Source organism: Phallusia mammillata, chromosome 7, assembly GCF_965637545.1.
Source record: "Phallusia mammillata chromosome 7, kaPhaMamm4.hap1.1, whole genome shotgun sequence".
Taxonomy (NCBI): Eukaryota; Metazoa; Chordata; class Ascidiacea; order Phlebobranchia; family Ascidiidae; genus Phallusia; species Phallusia mammillata.
The window spans coordinates 11259999-11283307 of NC_137258.1; the positions used below are offsets into that span (position 1 = coordinate 11259999).

The following is a 23309-nucleotide window of genomic DNA, read 5'->3' on the forward strand; positions in this document are numbered from 1 at the left end:
CGGGACCGGGTTTAGGTTTCTTCCGAATAAAACGGCCCTGATTCGGGCCTGGCTTCATACTCTGTGTCAGTATTTTAAAAAGTATATTTGACTATAGCGCTGCACGCTGCTGCGTACCAAAGTTATTTTAGGAAACAAAGTTTGTTTGTTTTAAATTACACGCAAATGTGGCATGGTTGTCGAAATTTCAATCAGTAGGCTATGTCGGAAAACAGGTTTTCCAAATTTCTGTTTCTGTTTACCGAGTAACAAACAAACCATTTATTGGGCAGTTACGTTTAGAACATTGTCAAAACTGACGAAGACCAAATTATAAGTTAGATGTTTCAACAAATGAGTTAAATGGTAATAGTTATGTCATCTTCGTCGTGACTGAGTTATTATGATTTGCTGCTTTCTAAAGATTAAGGAAAATTTAGGCAGCCTAAATCAAAAAAATAGCTCAACTTAAAATCGATCACAGAAATTGTAATTCATGTAGTTTATTTCCATTTTTAATGCAATGCAAAAAATGTATATCGGTATGTTGTGTGTTTGAAACTGCATAATTGCACTCTACCAAGACCATTTATCACAAAATAGATTCAAGTAGTTATATGTTCGATTGCAATGTAATTTAGATAAAAAATGTACGCAAATACGATAAGAACAGCCGAGTATGAAGTAGCGATCGAAAACGCAACGCAGATAAGAAAGCAAACGAATGCATTTTCAAAAATAAAATACACGTAGGCCAATGTTACCAAAATTCACATACAGGAAGCTGTTTGGTTTCTGATTAGACATTTATGAAATGTGTGGACAAGAAACTTTTACTTGACTTCAAAGACGTATATTCAAACTACAAGGGCTTCCACAAAGACTTTCGCTCAAAGTTGTCGTAAACTGCTCGTTCAGTGCGAGGAAATCGTCTACCACAAATCTTCGATCGATGGAGCCAGCTATCTTCTCAAGTTGTTCCAAATCTAAATTATCGTTTCGTTGAGTCGGTTTCACTCCTACCGCGTACATCTGAAACATTGTAAATGGTTAAATATTTGACAGTGTCAACCCTATTCTCTATACTGGTCATAGACTTTGAAATGACATAAGACCTAAATGGAACTATTAAAATCGTCTTACTGCTGCAGACTGTAAATATTATCGTGGAAATTAAGCTGATTCAAACGTCTGTGTGCATTTAAACATATCAACAAGATTGCGTGCACGAAATAGCTTTTCCTTACCACAGCGTCGTCGGCTCGTATCTGTTGTGAAATGGCTTCAACGTTGTCTTCTGAAGCCCCATCAGTCACAACAATAACAACGTTTTTTACGTTAGGTCGGTCGCCGCTTTCAGGTTTTAAAAGTGTGTCGCGAACATAGTTTAAAGCTCTGCCAATATAAGTTCCTGCAAAAAACGGCATGTTTTACTTTTGCATAAAATTTTTGGTTAGAAACTGACCAAGTTTGGTTTACCAATTGAAAACAAGCTCATATGTACTCATTTTTAACATTTGTAACATTCTAACCCACTTTTACCCACCTCCGGCTCTAAATTCAAAGGTCTCAACGGCATGTACAAGTCCTGTTTTGTTTCCAGCAAACTTATTGAAATCAATTGCTGAATTACTATTAGGAAACGATCCGAATTGCAGGACAGAGAAACGAGAAGTGTCGGAGTCAACATCAAACTGTCTGTAAAATTAGAAAAGAATGTTTTAGTTTCAGCTTTAAACTTTTTTCTTAAAACTACTTGCTTTATCACAGACGCCGTGAAGTTAACAATCGACTTCCAGTTTTGACGGCCCACCGAAAGAGAAGAATCCAAAACAAAAATGGCATCCATAAACGCGTGCGGAGGACAAGGCTCTGAAAATAAAAATGTAAAAAATTACTTATCAAACTAAAATCTAAGCCCAGTAAATCTGCAGCCATTTCCGGCAAAATAGTAGGTTTATGTTTACAGTTTTTTTTATTGATTTGTAGTGGCTTGTTCTCCTTTTTCTGTTGATTTTTTTTCTTGTCATTGCCCAAGAATAGTTGTACTTTTTATCTATATTATAGCAAGTACTTACTTTCACAACAACCGTCTTTTGTACTCCAATCCCAATCTGTTTCGTTGGCCTTTTCCTGGCATGTAAAAGTATGGGTTGGACTTCTTGAGTAGGTTGTCATGTCGGGGGAATCGCACACGATTTCACATTTGCTGTCTACGCTAAATTCGTTGTCTGAGCATTTATAAGTACCCCCTTGAACTGGATAAGGTGTTGAACACGGTTCTTTTATTTCTGAAAAACATTTGCATGTTGAATCAAATTGTTTACATTTTTAAATAAATCAGTCTATGATCATTAACGATTTTATAAGAAAGTGCCAAGCTGTTTCACAGGCAAAAACTATCGCCATAAGGTGCATGTAACATACCAGTGCATTGTGGGACGGGGTCGCTCCACATCGAAGTTTGTGCACCGTCTGCTACGCAAGTTGTTGATTTTCTTCCAACCAACTCATACCCTGAAAATTAAGTTTCTCAAATTTAAATTTATTGTTTTAAGTACATTGTATGAAAATTGTCGTATTAAGTAATTACACTCAGTATAATGATGGCAAAAAGGTTTTGTAAACAAAAAACTCCACCTGGATTGCAGGTAAAGGAACATACACTGCCTCTTTCGTTCATATTTTCATCAAATTTGCACTCACGTCTTCCGTTGACGGGTGTACCTAATGGCCCACATGGGGAAATCCCTGTACAAAACACATTTGGGTTAAAGTGACAATAAAAAATGTGCCCTTATACTTTCTTTCTTTCTACATTTCAATTAACTTCTTACAGTCAAAGTATAACAATGATTGAGCTCAATGCTAATCAATTGTATACATGAAATTACTGTGGTAAGAAATTTATACCTGAATTGCAATCAATTTGTAAGTTGCACTGGTCTTCATTGCAGCAACATCGACAGACTGAACTTGGTGACTTTACGTTGCATTGCGTAGGAAACCATGCAGGTTTAGTGTTCTAAAAAATTAGGTGTTTTGCTTACACGTCTTTATAGTTCAACAGTTCATCTTTTTAGGCGATTGTTTAAAAGAAGGACAAACGATTTGACGATTATTTGATGAAACGTTGCGACATTTAATTCATATTTACACGAACCCAACAAGAATAAAATATTATTTAGCTACCACACCTGTAGAAAGTTGTTGCCACAAGCCAAAGTCTGTTTACATCGCTTTGTTACCAAAACTCCGGGTTGCATTCTTCGAACTTCTGTTTGGCAAGCTTGCTGCAAATAAAAATATGGCGATATATTATTTTTGCTTGATGATATGTCACTCCTGTGCATGTACCTGGTTAAAATCGCATTGTTGGAGATGCCCTTTCTTCAGACAATCAGCATCGCTTCTTGCATTTTCGCACACCCAACATCTCAGTGCTATGCAAAAATATTAGTTTTCGGTAATACGTATTTCATTTCGGTAAAACGTGGTATATAAAATGTCATTTATTTGTTATGTCATTAAATAAATAAAAACTCAATTACTTTAACATCGAAACAGAATCGAAAATGTTAACTGTCAAATAAAGGTAGAAAAGCAATCACACTTTTTGACAAAATACGGAAAAGTTCTTACCATTTCCACTGAGAGCAAAAAAGCACAACACTCCGGCAAGTAATATAAATTTCATCTTCGTTATTTCGTCGCAGTGTGAAACACAACGTTTGACAAATTATCATGTAAGTTATACGTCGAATAAAATCATAGAGTGAATTGAACATTGCACACAGCAAACTTTTATAGCCAGCTGAACACGAAAAACAGGTTATTTTCGAATCGAAACCCAGATGATTGCGGGTCCTCATCCAGAATAATTCGCTTAGCCATAATAACAATGAAATTTTACCAGTAGCTTTTAATTCGGATTAAGGTCAGACCGCGTTACGTATTTCTCAAGTGCAAATCAACAATATTGTTGTAGCTTATTTTTATTTATTTCGTTGCAAGCATTCATATTGTAGACTATTTTGGGGCTTTCCAATATTTTGTTAATATTAACAAAAAATATATGTGATAAGTAATAACAGTTTTATCTGACTTTGTGGTAATAGGCTAAACGACAGTCGCGCATGCCAAATCGCAGATATCTAACACGTTTTAAAAACCAACTTATAGTGTAGCAAATCCGCTTCACAAACGAATCCGTACACTTCATATTTTCAGCAAGCAATTAATTTGTTTGTTTGTTTTATTGTTTAAGAAATTCATGTCCCCACGGATTTCAAATTATATCTCAAACTATAGCCTGGTTTTGAAAGCACCCTTTAATATTTGGGGTTGTAATGGCTTGTGTTAAAATGGACATTGAATGAAACGATACTGTATAGCTGCCTGCATTTTTGTCCAAAAACGTGGCGTGCTGTTTGTTGTTTTATTTTTTACATGAAACATACAACACAGATTCTTAACACGGAATATGCTGCGTGTGCTAAGGTAAGCTATGAGTTTCCAAATAAAGGCTCGTCTTCCGTCAGATTTTGTAGGCAAGACTTTTAATGGAAGTGTATGACAGCTCAATGCGTACGAGTGCAAACAAGTTGTGACCATTGGCATGAAATCTAGAATCCAGAATATTATGCGAATTGTAAAAATGTCGATTTTTTTCTGAAGTCTACGGTAAATATTTCAGTTAAAAAAATAGCATATCCAAGAATCGGTCTTTTTAGAAAGAAAATTATTAGCCCAACAGTCCAGCCAATTATCATTTCTTTTCAGTCCCGAATTCTGATATGTTGGTCAATTTGCAATCGAAAAACAAATTTGAGACATATTTCAAAGAACCAATTAAACACCTGGAGGCAAAAACAAAAACCGCTTTGGGCTAGCAATCCTTTATGGCCGAATGACCGAAAGAACATTACGCGTCGATTGCCTTTCGACATCTTAATGCAAAATTTCCCGAAACTACAAGTTTGGCTTGATACCAATTCGATTTTTTTCTATTTTGGCGCGTTTTCGATTTCGTTGTTGTTCGTATTCGTAAAAGAGTAGGTTGAGTTGAGTTGAGTAGGTTTCGGTTGCGTGGTCTTTTATTGGATTTCTGGAAAATGTTTCATCAAAACTTTTAAAATTAAATAAATTAAAATTTTCTACCGAAACTAAACTTGTAAAATACAATACAAAGTGTGGGGAACTCTGTCGGTCTGGATTAATCAGTTTTCCCTAGGGCGCAGATTTGTGAATGGTCTTGGTTCAGTGCAATTGTGCAGTTTAGAACAGACAACATACTAGAGTAAATAATACACTTTTCCACGACGTGGTTTTGCCTCAGCTGCATGACATCCATGAACAACATTTCATTACTGTACACTGCTTAGTTGATTCCTGTCACACCGGATCAAAGTTGTAATCGGGCTTAAAATTTGGGACCGAAGCCGGCCTGTACCCGATTCTTTTTTGAGAAGCCTGTGACCTTGAACAAGGCGTTTTATGGCTTTCAGGTCCGGCAACTTACAGCTACATAGCTAGTTAATAATATTTTTAAACATATAAGGTTTGAAGTCAGGCCCGAATCAAGCCCGCTTTTTGGAAGAAATCTAAGCCCGGCCCGACTTAAAACCCTGCATCAGATGTTTCTTTACAGGAAACCGATTTCAAAAGATGTATAAACTGAATTCAAAGACCATATCAAAATTAACTTCGTTTCAGCCCACTTTAAATAAATGCAACAAACAAAGTCAACTGATTGAATTTTCGTGATATAATGTTTGATTTCCATTACGGCAGACAAAGTTTGCAATAATCCTTAAACAGCTTTTGCATTAATCAGTTTTGATACTGGTCATGCAAACAAAAAAACTAAGTGCTAAGGCATCTTAGTTACTTCATCGCATAGTTATTCGTTGACCCTTTTCTGAAATCGGTGCCAAAATCACCTCGGTGGGTATATCACTTGAGGCGGTGTTTGCTGTGTAGACGTTATATTCCGAAAGCTGGTGAGGATTGTTGAAACTCACAAGTAATAAGGTTTGATTCAAGCAAAATATGTTATGATATATTTCAAGTGATTATTGACGTAGCAATCCTCGTGCTATCATAACAAGTTAACTCCGAAAACTAACAAATAAATATTAATAAAACATATTTTTTGTAAGCGTACTACTAAGTGCTAAAACAACTGCGTATGCGATGCGAGATTTAGGTTTTGTGCCAGAAATTTTTGTGATTCAAGCCTTTTTTGTAAAATATTATTGGTAATTCGTGCCTACTCCCCTACTTTTTAAATGCTTGGGCATATTTTTTTTCCAATTCAAATTAATTGCATATTCAAGTCATTTTCACAGATATATTCAGCTACAAAAATTGTAAACTTTAACATTTTTATACAAGCTCATAAAGTTTTGTGCACATTAAAAAGACTGACAAACATAATGTACTGATAGGCCTACATTTCCCTTATTAATGCGCACTTAAAAATTGAAGTCCACTACACAAAAACGAAGTCTTTCGGTCTTTTGGTGCGTGACTGTGTGATATCATACTTATTAATCCATACAGTTAAACAGATTTTTTTAAGTTTAGTTTTGGTTGACAAATTTAATTTCATTTTAATCTGAAAGTTTTTGTGAAATACTTGCCAGAAATCCAATAAAAAAACAATGCAACCGAAACCTGATGAACTTGACCTACTCTTATACGAATACGAACAACAACGAAATCGAAAACGCGAAAAATCGAAAAATCGAATTGGTATCAAGCAACACTTGTAGTTTCGGGAAATTTTGCACTAAGATGTCGAAAGTCAATGCATGCGTAATGTACTTTCGGCTACTATTATGATATGACTATAGCGGTCATAACAGGACTGCTAGCCCAAGGCGGTTTTTGTTTTTCCCTCCAGGTGTTTACATACTTCTACGAAACATTTCGGAAAAGTTTCTTGATTGCAAATTGACAAATAGATCCGAATTCTGGAGTGAAAATAATTGATACTTTAGCTGGACTGTTCGGCTAATAATTTTCGTTCAAATCTCACCGCTTTTGGAACATGCTATATTTTTTAAATTGAAATATTTACCGTAGACTTCTGAAAAAATCGGCAATTTTACAATTGAGTCAAGATTTCATACCAATGGTCACAACTTATTTGCACTCGTACTCATTGGGCTGTCATAAAATTCCATTATAAGTCTTGCCTACAAAAACTGACAGAAGACGAACCCTTATTTGAAAACTCATAGCTTACCTTAGCACACGCAGCATATTCCGTGTTAAGATTCTGTGTTGTAGGTATGTCTAATGTAAAACAGTAAGATCATACCTTTTTTGCACAAATACGCAGGCTGCTATACTGTATCGTTTCCTTCAATATTAATTTTAACATAAGCCGTCACAACCCCAAATATTTGAGGGTGCTTTGAAAACCATGCCATATTTTGAGATATAATTGAAAATCCGTTAGGACAGTGGTAGGCAACAACCGTTCCGCGGCCCGGTACCGGTTCGCGAGGAGCTCGTTACCGGGCCACGTAGTTTTTCAGGTTAAATGCTTTAAAACATTTTGCCCATGTATCCCGCTGACGATCAACTAATTTAGGCGTTTTAATCGCTAAATATTTACGGTTTTGTAAAGGCCGGTCCGCGATAAAATTTCAGTTTCACAAACGGTCGGCAGTACACAAAAGGTTGCCGACCCATGCGTTAGGACATGAATTTCTTAAACAAAAAAACAAACAAACAAACAACCACATTAGGCTAGTTGCTTGCTAAAAACATGAAGTGTATAGATTTGGATTTGCTACACTTTAAGTTGATTTTAAAGCGTGTTGAAAATATGCTTTTTGACATGCGCGAGTGTCGATTATCCTATTACCACAAAGTTAAATGTAAATTGTTATTACTTATCACATATATTTCTTGTGAATGTTAACAAAATGTTGGAAAGACAATTAGCCCACAATTAAATGCGTGCAACGAAATAAAAGCAACTGATAAAACTTAAATGCGTGCAATCCGAATAAAAGCAACTCGTAAAAGTTCGTTGTTATTATGACTAAGCGAATTATTCTTAGGATCAGGACTCGCAATTATCTGGGTTTCGATTCCGAAATAACGTGTTTTTCGTGTTCAGCTGGCTATAAAAGTTTGCTGTTTGCAATGTTCAAATCAGTTCATAACTTTATTCGACGTATACGTGATAACTATTTGTCAAACGTTGTGTTTCATACTGCGACGAAACAACGAAAATGAAATTTATCTTACTTGCCGGAGTGGTGTGCCTTTTTGCACTCAGTGGAAATGGTGAGAATTTTACCTTATTTTGATTGAATAGTGTGATTACTTTCTAAAATTTAAATATCAGTTTACATGTTCTCGATTCTGTTTCGATGTAAACGTAATAGTATTTAATGACAAAACAAAAAATGATGTTTTTCACTACGTCTTACTGAAATGAAACATTATTATTTTTGCATAGCACTGAGATGTTGGGTGTGCGAAAATGCAAGGAGCAATGCTGATTGTCTGATGAGAGGGCATCTCCAACAATGTGATATTAACCAGGTACATACACAAAAGTGACTTATTATAAAACATACAGTGCTATTGTCATATTTTTGTTTGCAGCAAGCTTGCCAAACAGAAGTTCGAAGACTTCAACCTGGAATTTCGGTAACAAAGCGATGTAAACAAACTTCCGCTTGTGGCAACAACTTTCATCAGGTATCGCATCAAAATAATTTCTCATTGCGCACAATGGATGGTATGGCTCGTGTAAATATGAATTAAATGTAGCAATGTTTAAAAAAAATCAAATAATCGTAAAATTGTTCACCCTTTTAAAAATTCCCAAAAAATGATGAATTATAAAACGTGTAAGCAAAACACCTCGTTTTTTAGAACCCTAAACCTGCATGGTCTCCTACGCAATGCAACATGAAATCACCAAGTTCAGTCTGTCGATGTTGCTGCAATGAAGACCAGTGTAACTCACAATCTCTTGACTGTAACTCAGGTATAAATTTCTTACCACGCTACAGATCTTAATGTAGACAACTCGGTAGCATCGGGCTTAATTTGTGTTGCTTTGACTGCAACAAGATTGTTAAAAAATGATTAGAAAAAAGATCGAAGTCGCAGTTTTTATTGTCACAATAACCCGACTGTGCTTTGTACAGGAATTTCCCCATGTGGGCCATTAGGTACACCAGTCAACGGAAGACGTGAGTGTAAATTTGATGAAAATATGAGCGAAAGAGGCAGTGTATGTTCCTTTACCTGCAATCCAGGTAGCGTTTTTTTGTTTTTAAAGCATTTTGTAACCATTATGCTGAGTGTAATCACTAATACGACAGTTTTCATACATTATACTTAAAACATTAAATTACTATCGAGAACCTTAATTTTCAGGATATGAGTTGGTTGGAACCAAATCAACAACTTGCGTAGCTGATGCGGCTCAAACATCGATGTGGAGCGACCCCGTCCCACAATGCACTGGTATGTTACATGCACCTTATGGCGATATATTTTACTTGTGACAAAAAGCTTGGCACTTTATTATAAAGATCAACCAGAAGTAAAATAATCGCAACTAGGTTTGTTTACAAAATTGTAAACAATTGTGATCAAAACATGCAAAGGTTTTTCAGAAATAAAAGAACCGTGTTCAACACCTCATCCAGTCCAAGGTGGAACTTATAAATGCTCAGACAACGAATTTAGCCTAGACAGCAAATGTGAAATCGTGTGCGATTCCCCCGACATGATAACTTACTCAAGAAGTCCAACCCATACTTTTACATGCGAGGAGAAGACTAATCAAACAGATTGGAATTGGAGTACAAAAGACGGTTGTTGTGAAAGTAAGTACTTGTTATAATATTGATAAAAAGTACAATTATTCTTTGGCAATGACAAGAAGAAAAATTCAACTGAAAAAACGTGTAACTAGCCATTAAAAAATCAATAACAAACTCTTAAAATATACACCTACTATTTTGCAAGGAATGGCTGCATTTACTGAGCTTAGGTCTAAGTTGTAGGTTTAGAAGAAAGTAAGGAAAAGAAAGTAGGTTACATTTTTTTCTTTTCAGAGCCCTGTCCTCCGCACGCGTTTATGGATGCCATTTTTGTTTTGGATTCTTCTCTTTCGGTGGGCCGTCAAAACTGGAAGTCGATTGTTAACTTCACGGCGTCTGTGATGAAGCAAGTAGTTTTGGGAAAAAAGTTTAAAGCTGAAACTAAAACATTCTTTTCTAATTTTACAGACAGTTTGATGTTGACTCCGACACTTCTCGTTTCTCCGTCCTGCAATTCGGATCGTTTCCTAATAGAAATTCCGCAATTGATTTCAACAAGTTTGCTGGAAACAAAACAGGACTTGTGAATGCCGTTGAGACCTTTGAATTTAGAGCCGGAGGTGGGTAAAAGTGGTTAATGATGTTACACACGTTAAAAGGTTTCTTTTCAATTGGCAAACCAAACTTGGTCAGTTTCTTAAACCTAAAATTTTAAGAAGTAAAACAAAACAATATTTTGCAGGAACTTATATCGGCAGAGCTTTAAACTATGTTCGCGACACACTTTTGCAACCTGAAAAGGGCGACCGACCTGATGTGAAAAATGTTGTTATTGTTGTGACTGATGGGGCTTCAGAAGACAACGTTGAAGCCATTTCACAACAGATACGAGCCGACGACGCTGTGGTAAGGAAAAGCTATTTTGTGCATTTGTGCACGCAATCTTGTTGATTTGTTTTGTGCACACGCAGACGTTTGAATCAGCTTAATTTCCACGATAATATTTACAGTCTGCAGCAGTATCGTTTCATTCAGGTTTAGTGTAATTTTAAAGTAAAGTCTGTGATGATTGTAGGAAATAGGTTGACACTGTCAGATATTTAACCATTTACAATGTTTTAGATGTACGCGATAGGAGTGAAACCGACTCAACGAAACGATAATTTAGATTTGGAACAACTTGAGAAGATAGCTGGCTCCATCGATCGAAGATTTGTGGTGGACGATTTCCTCGCACTGAACGAGCAGTTTACGACAACTTTGAGCGAAAGTCTTTGTGGAAGCCCTTGTAGCTTAAAGATACGTCTTTAAAGTCAAGTAAAGGTTTCTTGTCTAGTCATTTCATAAATGTCTAATCACAAACCAAACAGCTTCCTGTATGTGAATTTTAGTAACATTGGCCTACGTGTATTTTATTTTTGAAAGTACATTCGCTTGCTTTCTTATCTGCGTTGCTTTTTTGCTCCCTATTCTATACTCGGCTGTTCTTATCGTATTTACATACACTTTTATCTCAGTTAAATTGCAATCGAATTGTATCTGTTTGAATTTATTTTATGGTAAATGGTCTTGGTCCAGTGCAATTGTGCAGTTTCTAACAGACAACATACCTATACATGTGTGTTGTACTGCAATAAAAATGGAAATAAACTATATGAACTACAATTTCTGTGATCGATTTTAAGTTGAGCTATTATTTTGATTTGGGCTGCCTAAATTTTCGTTAATCTTCAGAAAGCAGCGAATCATAATAACTCAGTCACGACGAAGATGACACAGGACCGAATTTTACAACTCTAACCCGGTGTGACGGGAATTTACTAAGCAGTGTAGGCTACAGTTATAAAATATTGTTTATGGGTGTCATGCAGCTGAGCGAAACCACGTCGTGAAAAAATATATTATTAACTCTGTGCAAATGTGTCACATCAGCGAATTAGAAATGAGGTTATAGAGAGGATTCATTCTTTGTGGTCAAACAAGTAAACATGAACGAAGTTGGGATCTTGCGGCAATTTTTGGATCGAACAGAGGCAAGTGCATGTGTAATTGGGCCTTACATATCAAATAAACTGTAAAATACCCTATTGCGTACCAGGGCTGCCACTGACAATTTTCAGTTATCCATTTTACTTGCGAAAAATCCCAAGATTTGAGCAAAAATTCATAGATGATCAAATCGAGTTAATTATACATACTTTCATTTCTAAACGCATTGCCTTTGTGCATAACGTTTGTTACTGTGTTACAAAAAAACATAATTCGATGTCAATCCTAACTGGCACATGCATTATAAATATGCAATAGTTTAGTGTTTAACGCTACTAGCTTAAAAACCTCGTTACTTGTATAAAAATCGTCCCTTGGCTACTGCAAATTGCTACAAAACCAGCAAAAAAGTCAATAAATGCAAAGGATTTTTCCTCCTGTGTTAGGCCTATTATATTTCTTGAACCGTGCATATAGTGCAGATAAAGACCAGTTATGACATCAAAAATAGCCCAGTACAGACTTGGTTTGCTAGTTAAGGACTTGGCAAAGTCTCAAACGTTAAATAAATGATGTTCTATTACACAAGTCGTCATTTCAAAAGATCTAATTAGTAGTTGAAGAAGATTGTCGTTGGCAACAATAGCAAAAAGTGAAATTACTTATCCAACACATAATACCAAAAAAGGTTTCAAAGGTTTTTCCCAAGATCCCAAGCTCACAACTAAAATCTCAAGATCTTGTGAAAAATCCCAAGGAGTGGCACCCCGGCTGCGTACCAAAGATATTTTTGGAAACAAGATTTTGTTTTTTGAACTTCATGTAAATGTGGTTGACGAAATTTTAATCAGTATGTCGGTAAACAGGTTTCCAAAATTTCTGTTTCTGTTTACCGGGTAACAAACAAACCATTTTGGGGGCATTTACGTTTAGAACATTGTCAAAACTGACGAAAACCAAATTATAGATGTTTCAACAAATGATTTAAATGGTAATAGTTGTGCCGTCTTCGTCGTGACTGAGTTATTATGATTTGCTGCTTTTTAAAGTTTAACGGAAATTTAAGTAGCCCAAATCAAAATAATAGGAAATTGTAGTTCATATAGTTTATTTCCATTTTTATTGCTGTACAGCACACATGTATAGGTATGTTGTCTGTTAGAAACTGCACAATTGCACTGTACCAAGACCATTTACCATAAAATAGATTCAAACAGATACAAATTCGATTGCAATGCAACTTAGATAAAATGTATGTAAATACGATAAGAACAGCCGAGTATAGTATAGGGAGCAAAAAAGCAACGCAGATAAGAAAGCAAGCGAATGCATTTTCAAAAATAAAATACACGTAGACCAATGTTAACAAAATTCACATACAGGAAGCTGTTTGGTTTGTGATTAGACATTTATGAAATGAATGGACAAGAAACTTTTACTTGACTTCAAAGACGTATCTTTAAGCTACAAGGGCTTCCACAAAGACTTTCGCTCAAAGTTGTCGTAAACTGCTCGTTCAGTGCGAGGAAATCGTCTACCACAAATCTTCGATCGATAGAGCCAGCTATCTTCTCAAGTTGTTCCAAATCTAAATTATCGTTTCGTTGAGTCGGTTTCACTCCTATCGCGTACATCTGAAACATTGTAAATGGTTAAATATTTGACAATGTCAACCCTATTCTCTATACTGGTCATAGACTTTGAAATGACATAAGACCTAAATGGAACTATTAAAATCGTCTTACTGCTGCAGACTGTAAATATTATCGTGGAAATTAAGCTGATTCAAACGTCTGTGTGCATTTAAACATATCAACAAGATTGCGTGCACGAAATTACTTTTTCCTTACCACAGCGTCGTCGGCACGTATCTGTTGTGAAATGGCTTCAACGTTGTCTTCTGAAGCCCCATCAGTCACAACAATAACAACATTTTTCACATCAGGTCGGTCGCCACTTTCAGGTTGCAAAAGTGTGTCGCGAACATAGTTTAAAGCTCTGCCAATATAAGTTCCTGCAAAATAACACATCATACAGATTCAGGAAACAGGTCAAGGCCGGTTTACTATTTTCAAACAAAACCCTTTAACGTTTGTAACATCATGACCCACTTTTACCCACCTCCGGCTCTAAATTCAAAGGTCTCAACGGCATGTACAAGTCCTGTTTTGTTTCCAGCAAACTTGTTGAAATCAATTGCGGAATTTCTATTAGGAAACGATCCGAATTGCAGGACGGAGAAACGAGAAGTGTCGGAGTCAACATCAAACTGTCTGTAAAATTAGAAAAGAATGTTTTAGTTTCAGCTTTAAACTTTTTTCCCAAAACTACTTGCTTCATCACAGACGCCGTGAAGTTAACAATTGACTTCCAGTTTTGACGGCCCACCGAAAGAGAAGAATCCAAAACAAAAATGGCATCCATAAACGCGTGCGGAGGACAAGGCTCTGAAAATAAAAATGTAAAAAAATACTTTTTAATCTAAAATCTAAGCCCAGTAAATCTGCAGCCATTCCTGACAAAATAGAAGGTTTATATTTTAAGATTTTGTTATTAATTTTGTAGTAGCTTATCTAACGTTTGTTTACATTTCTGTTGATTTTTTTGTCATTGCCTAAGAATAATTGTGCTTTTTTATCTATATTATAACAAGTACTTACTTTCACAACAACTGTCTTTTGTACTCCAATCCCAATCTGTTTCGTTAGTCTTCTCCTGGCATGTAAAAGTATGGGTTGGGCTTCTTGAGTAGGTTATCATGTCGGGGGAATCGCACACGATTTCACATTTGCTGTCTACGCTAAATACGTTGTCTGAGCATTTATAAGTTCCACCTTGGACTGGATGAGGTGTTGAACACGGTTCTTTTATTTCTGAAAAACATCGTCGTTTTGGTTAACAGACCGGGTTGTGATTAATTTACTTCTGGTCGACTTTAATACAACAGCGCCAAACTTTGTTACTAGTAAAATATATTGCCATAAGGTGCGTGTAACATACCAGTGCATTGTGGGACGGGGTCGCTCCACATCGAAGTTTGTGCACCGTCTGCTACGCAAGTTGTTGATTTTCTTCCAACCAACTCATACCCTGAAATTTGAGTTTCTCGAATTTAAATTGATTGTTTTAAGTACATTGTATGAAAATTGTCGTATTAAGTGATTACACTCAGCAGAATAATGGCAAAAAGGTTTTGTAAACAAAAAACTGTACCTGGATTGCAGGTAAAGGAACATACACTGCCTCTTTCGTTCATATTTTCATCAAATTTGCACTCACGTCTTCCGTTGACGGGTGTACCTAATGGCCCACATGGGGAAATCCCTGTACAAAACACATTTGGGTTAACATGACAATAAAAAATGTGCCCTTATGCTTTCTTTCTTCCTACATTTCAATTAACTTCTTAGAGTCAAAGTATAACAATGATTAAGCTCAATGCTACTCAAATGTATTCATGGTCCATTAGCGTGGTAAGAAATCTATACCTGAATTACAATCAATTTGTAAGTTGCACTGGTCTTCATTGCAGCAACATCGACAGACTGAACTTGGTGACTTTACGTTGCATTGTGTAGGAAACCATGCAGGTTTAGTGTTCTAAAAAATGAGGAGCTTTGTTTACACGTCTTCATAGTTCAACAGTTCATCTTTTTAATGATATTTTAAAAGAAGGACCAACGATTTTTATGATTTTTTATACGATTATTTGATGAATTGCTACATTAAATTCATATTTGCACGAACCAAAAACAGCAATAAAATAATATTTAGCTGCGATACCTGTAGAAAGTTGTTGCCACAGGCCAAAGTCTGTTTACATCGCTTTGTCACCAAAACTCCGGGTTGAATTCTTCGAACTTCTGTTTGGCAAGCTTGCTGCAAATAAAAATATGGCGATATATTATTATATGTTTTATGATATGTCACTCTTGTTTATGTACCTGGTTAATATTGCATTGCTGGAGATGCCCTTTCTTCAGACAATCAGCATCGCTCCTTGCATTTTCGCACACCCAACATCTCAGTGCTATGCAAAAATAATAATAGTTTCATTTCGGTAAGACGTAGTATAAAATATCATTTCTTTGTTTTGTCTTTAAATACTAAACAACACAATTACGTTACCATCGAAACAGAATCGATAATGTAAACTGTCATTAAAATTTTAAGAATTATCACACTTTTTGACTAAAATACGGAAAAATTCTCACCATTTCCACTGAGTGCAAAAAGGCACAACACTCCGGCAAGTAAGATAAATTTCATTTTCGTTATTTCGTCGTAGTATGAAACACAACGTTTAGCAAATAGTTATCACGTATACGTCGAATAAAATCTTGAACTGATTTGATCATTGCACACAGCAAACTTTTATAGCCAGCTGAACACGAAAAGCACGTTGTTTTCGAATCGAAACCCAGATAATTGTGGGTCCTTCTCTTCAAAATAGTCCCGTTCGTCGAAATACATCGAAATTTTACCAGCAGCTTTTAATTCGGATCAAGGTCTCACCACGTTACCTATTTCGTAATTGCAAATTAACAATATTGGTGTATATGTATTTATTTTCCTGCAAGAGTTCATATCGTTGACTTTTTTGTGGCTTTCCAACATTTTGTTAACATTCATATGTGATAAGTAATAACAATTTACATTTGACTTTGTGGTAATAGGTTATCGACAGTTTTAAAATCAACTTAAAGTGTTGTAGATCCGCTTCACAAACGAATCCGTACACTTCCTGTTTTCAGCAAGCAACAAATTTGTTGTTTGTTTGTTTTATTGTTTAAGAAATGCAACGGATTTCAAGTTATATCTCAAACTACAGCCTGGTTTTAAAAGCACCCTAATTTGGGGTTGTGATGGCTTATGTTAAAATGAACATTGAAGGAAACGATACAGTGGAGCTGCCTGTGTATTTGTGCAAAAAAGGCATGATCTTACTGTTTTTTTTACATTAAACATAGAACATAGACTCTTAACACGGGATAAGCTGCGTGTGCTAAGGTAAGCTATGAGGTTGCAAATAAGGGCTCGTCTTCTGTCAGTTTTCGTAGGCAAGAGTTATACTGAAATTTTATGACAGCTCAATGGGTACGAGTGAAAAAAGGTTGTGACCATTGGTATGAAATCTAGACTTCAGAATATTATTTGTAAAATACCGATTTTTTTTGGAAGTCTACGGCAAATGTTTCAATTTAAAAAATAAAGCAAATCCAAGAATCGGTGTGTTCAGAACGAAAATTATTAGCCTAACAGTCCACCCAAAGTATCATTTCTTTTCAGTCCAGAATTCGGATCTGTTTCTCAGTTTGGAATCAAAAAAATTTTAAGGCATGTTTTGATGAACCAATTAAACACCTGGAGGCAAAAACAAAAACCGCTTTGGGCCAGCAGTCCTGTTATGACCGCTATAGTCATATCATAATAGTAGCCGAAAGTACGTTACGTACGCATTGACTTTCGACATCTTAGTGAAAAATTTCCCGAAACTACAAGTTATTGCTTGATACCAATTCGATTTTTTCTATTTTTGCGTGTTTTCGATTTCGTTGTTGCTCGTATTCCTAAAAGAGTAGGTTGAGTTGAGTTGAGTTGAGTAGGTTTCGGTTGCGTTGATTTAAAAAAAAATTCAGATTAAAATAAAATTAAAATTAACTTATGTACCGAAACTAAAATTGTAAAAAAAACAATGCAAAGTGTGGGGAACTCTGCTGGTTTGTGAAGGTATGATGTCACAGTCACGCACCAAAAGACCGAAAGACCTTATTTTTGTTTAGTGGACTTTTAACTGAGTAAGGCAAGACCTGAAAGTACATTATGTTTGTCACTGTTTTTGATGTGCCCAAAACATCATGAGGTTGTGGGAAAATATTGAAGTTTAAAATGTTACAATAAAACGCTTAAATCACAAGAATGTTTGGCCTAAAACAAAAATCTCGTACGTAGTTATTTAAGCGGTTACATAGTACAAAAATATGTTTTATTAAAATCGATTAGTTATAGGGGTTTGCTTGTTGTCATTGATACGTCACTGCACACAACTTCCAAAACTTCTGACGTTTTCGTAATTAATTCCGACGACTTAAATAGTGCAAAGTTGGTGTCACCTTAACGCTCTTACAGTCACACAACCATGTATCATAGAGTCAACATTTTTGAAAATATGTGACTTATGTAAACAGTATACCACATTGGTTAAATGGCAACAAACGTCTTGAAATAAATCTTTCATTTCATTTGAACCAAACCTTATTAGCTGTTTTGAGTTTCAATGATCAGAACCAACACCGCCTCAGGTGAAATACCCACCGAGGTGATTTTCGCACGGTTTTCACAAAACGGTCAACGGATAACTACGCCATGATGTAACTGAAATACTTTAGCACTCAGCTTCTGTGTGATGTTTGCGTGACCAGTATCAAAACTGATTATTGTTAAAGCTGTTTAAGGATAATTTGTAAAGTTCGTCTGCCGTAATGGAAATCAAACATTATATCACGTAAATCCAATCAGGTGACCTTGTTTGTCGCAAATCAGGTTAATTTGAATATTGTCTTGAGATCAGTTTATACGTCGTTTTTGACTGCTTTAGGTCGGGTTCGGGTCGGGACCGGGTTTAGGTTTCTTCCGAATAAAACGGCCCTGATTCGGGCCTGGCTTCATACTCTGTGTCAGTATTTTAAAAAGTATATTTGACTATAGCGCTGCACGCTGCTGCGTACCAAAGTTATTTTAGGAAACAAAGTTTGTTTGTTTTAAATTACACGCAAATGTGGCATGGTTGTCGAAATTTCAATCAGTAGGCTATGTCGGAAAACAGGTTTTCCAAATTTCTGTTTCTGTTTACCGAGTAACAAACAAACCATTTATTGGGCAGTTACGTTTAGAACATTGTCAAAACTGACGAAGACCAAATTATAAGTTAGATGTTTCAACAAATGAGTTAAATGGTAATAGTTATGTCATCTTCGTCGTGACTGAGTTATTATGATTTGCTGCTTTCTAAAGATTAAGGAAAATTTAGGCAGCCTAAATCAAAAAAATAGCTCAACTTAAAATCGATCACAGAAATTGTAATTCATGTAGTTTATTTCCATTTTTAATGCAATGCAAAAAATGTATATCGGTATGTTGTGTGTTTGAAACTGCATAATTGCACTCTACCAAGACCATTTATCACAAAATAGATTCAAGTAGTTATATGTTCGATTGCAATGTAATTTAGATAAAAAATGTACGCAAATACGATAAGAACAGCCGAGTATGAAGTAGCGAGCGAAAACGCAACGCAGATAAGAAAGCAAACGAATGCATTTTCAAAAATAAAATACACGTAGGCCAATGTTAACAAAATTCACATACAGGAAGCTGTTTGGTTTGTGATTAGACATTTATGAAATGTGTGGACAAGAAACTTTTACTTGACTTCAAAGACGTATATTCAAACTACAAGGGCTTCCACAAAGACTTTCGCTCAAAGTTGTCGTAAACTGCTCGTTCAGTGCGAGGAAATCGTCTACCACAAATCTTCGATCGATGGAGCCAGCTATCTTCTCAAGTTGTTCTAAATCTAAATTATCGTTTCGTTGAGTCGGTTTCACTCCTACCGCGTACATCTGAAACATTGTAAATGGTTAAATATTTGACAGTGTCAACCCTATTCTCTATACTGGTCATAGACTTTGAAATGACATAAGACCTAAATGGAACTATTAAAATCGTCTTACTGCTGCAGACTGTAAATATTATCGTGGAAATTAAGCTGATTCAAACGTCTGTGTGCATTTAAACATATCAACAAGATTGCGTGCACGAAATAGCTTTTCCTTACCACAGCGTCGTCGGCTCGTATCTGTTGTGAAATGGCTTCAACGTTGTCTTCTGAAGCCCCATCAGTCACAACAATAACAACGTTTTTTACGTTAGGTCGGTCGCCGCTTTCAGGTTTTAAAAGTATGTCGCGAACATAGTTTAAAGCTCTGCCAATATAAGTTCCTGCAAAAAACGGCATGTTTTACTTTTGCATAAAATTTTTGGTTAGAAACTGACCAAGTTTGGTTTACCAATTGAAAACAAACTCATATGTTCTCATTTTTAACATTTGTAACATTCTAACCCACTTTTACCCACCTCCGGCTCTAAATTCAAAGGTCTCAACGGCATGTACAAGTCCTGTTTTGTTTCCAGCAAACTTATTGAAATCAATTGCTGAATTACTATTAGGAAACGATCCGAATTGCAGGACAGAGAAACGAGAAGTGTCGGAGTCAACATCAAACTGTCTGTAAAATTAGAAAAGAATGTTTTAGTTTCAGCTTTAAACTTTTTTCTTAAAACTACTTGCTTCATCACAGACGCCGTGAAGTTAACAATCGACTTCCAGTTTTGACGGCCCACCGAAAGAGAAGAATCCAAAACAAAAATGGCATCCATAAACGCGTGCGGAGGACAAGGCTCTGAAAATAAAAATGTAAAAAATTACTTATCAAACTAAAATCTAAGCGCAGTAAATCTGCAGCCATTTCCGGCAAAATAGTAGGTTTATGTTTTAAGTTTTTTTTATTGATTTGTATTAGCTTGTTCTCCTTTTTCTGTTGATTTTTTTTCTTGTCATTGCCCAAGAATAGTTGTACTTTTTATCTATATTATAGCAAGTACTTACTTTCACAACAACCGTCTTTTGTACTCCAATCCCAATCTGTTTCGTTGGCCTTTTCCTGGCATGTAAAAGTATGGGTTGGACTTCTTGAGTAGGTTGTCATGTCGGGGGAATCGCACACGATTTCACATTTGCTGTCTACGCTAAATTCGTTGTCTGAGCATTTATAAGTACCCCCTTGAACTGGATAAGGTGTTGAACACGGTTCTTTTATTTCTGAAAAACATTTGCATGTTGAATCAAATTGTTTACATTTTTAAATAAATCAGTCTATGATCATTAACGATTTTATAAGAAAGTGCCAAGCTGTTTCACAGGCAAAAACTATCGCCATAAGGTGCATGTAACATACCAGTGCATTGTGGGACGGGGTCGCTCCACATCGAAGTTTGTGCACCGTCTGCTACGCAAGTTGTTGATTTTCTTCCAACCAACTCATACCCTGAAAATTCAGTTTCTCAAATTTAAATTTATTGTTTGAAGTACAATGTATGAAAATTGTCGTATTAAGTGATTACACTCAGTATAATGATGGCAAAAAGGTTTTGTAAACAAAAAACTCCACCTGGATTGCAGGTAAAGGAACATACACTGCCTCTTTCGTTCATATTTTCATCAAATTTGCACTCACGTCTTCCGTTGACGGGTGTACCTAATGGCCCACATGGGGAAATCCCTGTACAAAACACATTTGGGTTAAAGTGACAATAAAAAATGTGCCCTTATACTTTCTTTCTTTCTACATTTCAATTAACTTCTTAGAGTCAAAGTATAACAATGATTGAGCTCAATGCTAATCAATTGTATACATGAAATTAGTGTGGTAAGAAATTTGTACCTGAATTGCAATCAATTTGTAAGTTGCACTGGTCTTCATTGCAGCAACATCGACAGACTGAACTTGGTGACTTTACGTTGCATTGCGTAGGAAACCATGCAGGTTTAGTGTTCTAAAAAATGAGGTGTTTTGCTTACACGTCTTTATAGTTCAACAGTTCATCTTTTTAGGTGATTGTTTAAAAGAAGGACGAACGATTTTACGATTCTTTGATGAAACGTTGGTACATTTGATGTATATTTACACGAACCAAAAACAACAATAAAATAATATTTAGCTGCGATACCTGTAGAAAGTTGTTTCCACAAGCCAAAGTCTGTTTACATCGCTTTGTTACCAAAACTCCGGGTTGAATTCTTCGAACTTCTGTTTGGCAAGCTTGCTGCAAATAAAAGTATGGCGATATATTATTTTTGCTTTATGATATGTCACTCCTGTGCATGTACCTGGTTAAAATCGCATCGTTGGAGATGACCTTTCTTCAGACAATCAGCATCGCTTCTTGCATTTTCGCACACCCAACATCTCAGTGCTTCGCAAAAATAATAATGTTTAATTTCGGTAAGACGTAGTATGAAACATCACTCTTTGTTATGTCATTAATTACTAAACAACACAATAACGTTTACATCGAAAGAGAATCGAAAATGTAAACTATCATATAAATTTGAAGAAGTAATCACACTTTTTGACTAAAATACGCTAAAATTCTTACCATTTCCACTAAGAGCAAAAAGGCACAACACTCCGGCAAGTAAGATAAATTTCATTTTCGTTATTTCGTCGCAGTATGAAACACAACGTTTGACAAATCACTTATACGTCGAATAAAATCATGAACTGATTTGATCATTGCACACAGCAAACCTTTATAGCCATCTGAACACGAAAAACACGTTATTATCGAAACCCAGATGATTGCGGGTCCTGATCCAGAATAATTCGCTTAGTCATAATAACTCCGAAATTTTATCAGTAGCTTTTAATTCGGATTAAGGTTACACCACGTTGCGCATTTCGTAAGTGCAAATCAACAATATTGGTGTATTTGTATTTATTTCGTTGCAAGCATTTATAGGCTATCTATAGTTTTCAACGCGTTTAAAAATCAACTTAAAGTGTAGCAAATCCGCTTCTCAAACGAATCCGTACACTTCATGTTTTCAGCCAGCAACTAAGTTGTTGGTTTGTTTGTTTGTTTATTTAAGAAACTCATGTCCTAACGGAATTTCAATTATATCTCAGAATATCGGCTGGTTTTTTGGTAGGAAATCTAGACTCCAGAATATTATGCAAATTGTAAAAATGTCGATTTTTTCGCAAGTCTATGGTAAATATTCCAATTTAAAAAATATATAGCATATCCAAGAATCGGTCTCATTAGAACGAAAATTATTAGCCTAAACCCAGTCCAGCCAATTAAACGTATCATTACTTTTCACTCCAGAATTCCGATATGTTTGTCAATTTGCAATCGAAAAACAAATTTTAACACATGTTTCGAAGAACCAATTGAACACCTCGAGGCAAAAACAAAAACCGCTTTGGGCTAGCAGTCCTGTAAGTACATTACGTATGCTTTGACTTTCGACATCTCAGTGCAAAATTTCCCGAAACTACAAGTTTGGCTTGATACCAATTCGATTTTTTCTATTTTTGCGCGTTTTCGATTTCGTTGTTGTTCGTATTCGTAAAACAGTAGGTTGAGTTGAGTTGAGTAGGTTTCGGTTGCGTGGTCTTTTATTGGATTTCTGGAAAATGTTTCATCAAAACTTTTAGAATAAAATAAATTTTTCTAGTGAAACTAAACTTGTAAAAAACAATACAAAGTGTGGGGAACTCTGTCGGTCTGGATTAATCAGTTTTCCCTAGGGCGCAGATTTGTGAATGGTCTTGGTTCAGTGCAATTGTGCAGTTTCAAACAAACAACATACCTGTTTATGTGTTGCGTTGCAATAAAAATGGAAATAAACTGATCTTGATTAAACGTTTTTCTTCATCTTTCAAAACCAGCAAATCATAAAAACACGGT

At 35.8% G+C, this 23309-nt stretch overlaps 3 protein-coding genes across 3 annotated transcripts; all 3 read right to left on the reverse strand.

Annotated features, from left to right (window-relative positions):
- Positions 1 to 684: 684 nt before the first annotated feature.
- LOC145237887 (uncharacterized) lies at positions 685 to 3747 on the reverse strand. Its single transcript, XM_080100877.1, has 11 exons — positions 3622 to 3747; positions 3337 to 3422; positions 3177 to 3272; positions 2893 to 3004; positions 2620 to 2730; positions 2407 to 2496; positions 2058 to 2270; positions 1740 to 1851; positions 1526 to 1677; positions 1227 to 1390; positions 685 to 1011 (listed from the first exon to the last, which is right to left on the reverse strand). The coding sequence occupies exons 1-11, from the start codon at positions 3674 to 3676 to the stop codon at positions 823 to 825; spliced, it is 1380 nt and encodes a 459-aa protein (XP_079957003.1). The 5' UTR covers positions 3677 to 3747; the 3' UTR covers positions 685 to 822.
- Positions 3748 to 12920: 9173 nt separating this feature from the next.
- Positions 12921 to 15095, reverse strand: LOC145238970 (cuticlin-6-like). Its single transcript, XM_080102266.1, has 7 exons — positions 14988 to 15095; positions 14775 to 14864; positions 14435 to 14647; positions 14089 to 14221; positions 13896 to 14047; positions 13625 to 13788; positions 12921 to 13408 (listed from the first exon to the last, which is right to left on the reverse strand). Exons 1-7 carry the CDS (start codon positions 15028 to 15030, stop codon positions 13220 to 13222), a joined length of 984 nt encoding a protein of 327 aa, XP_079958392.1. The 5' UTR covers positions 15031 to 15095; the 3' UTR covers positions 12921 to 13219.
- A 3767-nt stretch (positions 15096 to 18862) lies between these two features.
- LOC145238971 (uncharacterized) lies at positions 18863 to 22117 on the reverse strand. The gene is made up of 11 exons (XM_080102267.1): positions 21993 to 22117; positions 21724 to 21809; positions 21564 to 21659; positions 21278 to 21389; positions 21005 to 21115; positions 20792 to 20881; positions 20443 to 20655; positions 20125 to 20236; positions 19911 to 20062; positions 19612 to 19775; positions 18863 to 19396 (listed from the first exon to the last, which is right to left on the reverse strand). Exons 1-11 carry the CDS (start codon positions 22045 to 22047, stop codon positions 19208 to 19210), a joined length of 1380 nt encoding a protein of 459 aa, XP_079958393.1. The 5' UTR covers positions 22048 to 22117; the 3' UTR covers positions 18863 to 19207.
- Positions 22118 to 23309: the final 1192 nt, after the last annotated feature.

Excerpts from the sequence above, each read along its gene's own strand:
- LOC145237887 (XM_080100877.1), bottom strand. The coding sequence starts at position 3,676 with ATGAAATTTATATTACTTGCCGGAGTGTTGTGCTTTTTTGCTCTCAGT. Across the intron at positions 3,005-3,176 it reads GTGGCAACAACTTTCTACAG|AACACTAAACCTGCATGGTT; the intron begins GTGTGGTAGCTA and ends CTAATTTTTTAG. Across the intron at positions 1,852-2,057 it reads AAAAGACGGTTGTTGTGAAA|AGCCTTGTCCTCCGCACGCG; the intron begins GTAAGTACTTGC and ends TTTTATTTTCAG.
- LOC145238970 (XM_080102266.1), bottom strand. The coding sequence starts at position 15,030 with ATGAACGAAAGAGGCAGTGTATGTTCCTTTACCTGCAATCCAG. Across the intron at positions 14,222-14,434 it reads AAAAGACAGTTGTTGTGAAA|AGCCTTGTCCTCCGCACGCG; the intron begins GTAAGTACTTGT and ends TTTTATTTTCAG. Across the intron at positions 13,409-13,624 it reads TACGTGCCGACGACGCTGTG|ATGTACGCGATAGGAGTGAA; the intron begins GTAAGGAAAAAG and ends ACAATGTTTCAG.
- LOC145238971 (XM_080102267.1), bottom strand. The coding sequence starts at position 22,047 with ATGAAATTTATCTTACTTGCCGGAGTGTTGTGCCTTTTTGCTCTTAGT. Across the intron at positions 20,063-20,124 it reads TTCACGGCGTCTGTGATGAA|ACAGTTTGATGTTGACTCCG; the intron begins GCAAGTAGTTTT and ends CTAATTTTACAG. Across the intron at positions 19,776-19,910 it reads CTTTGAATTTAGAGCCGGAG|GAACTTATATTGGCAGAGCT; the intron begins GTGGGTAAAAGT and ends CGTTTTTTGCAG.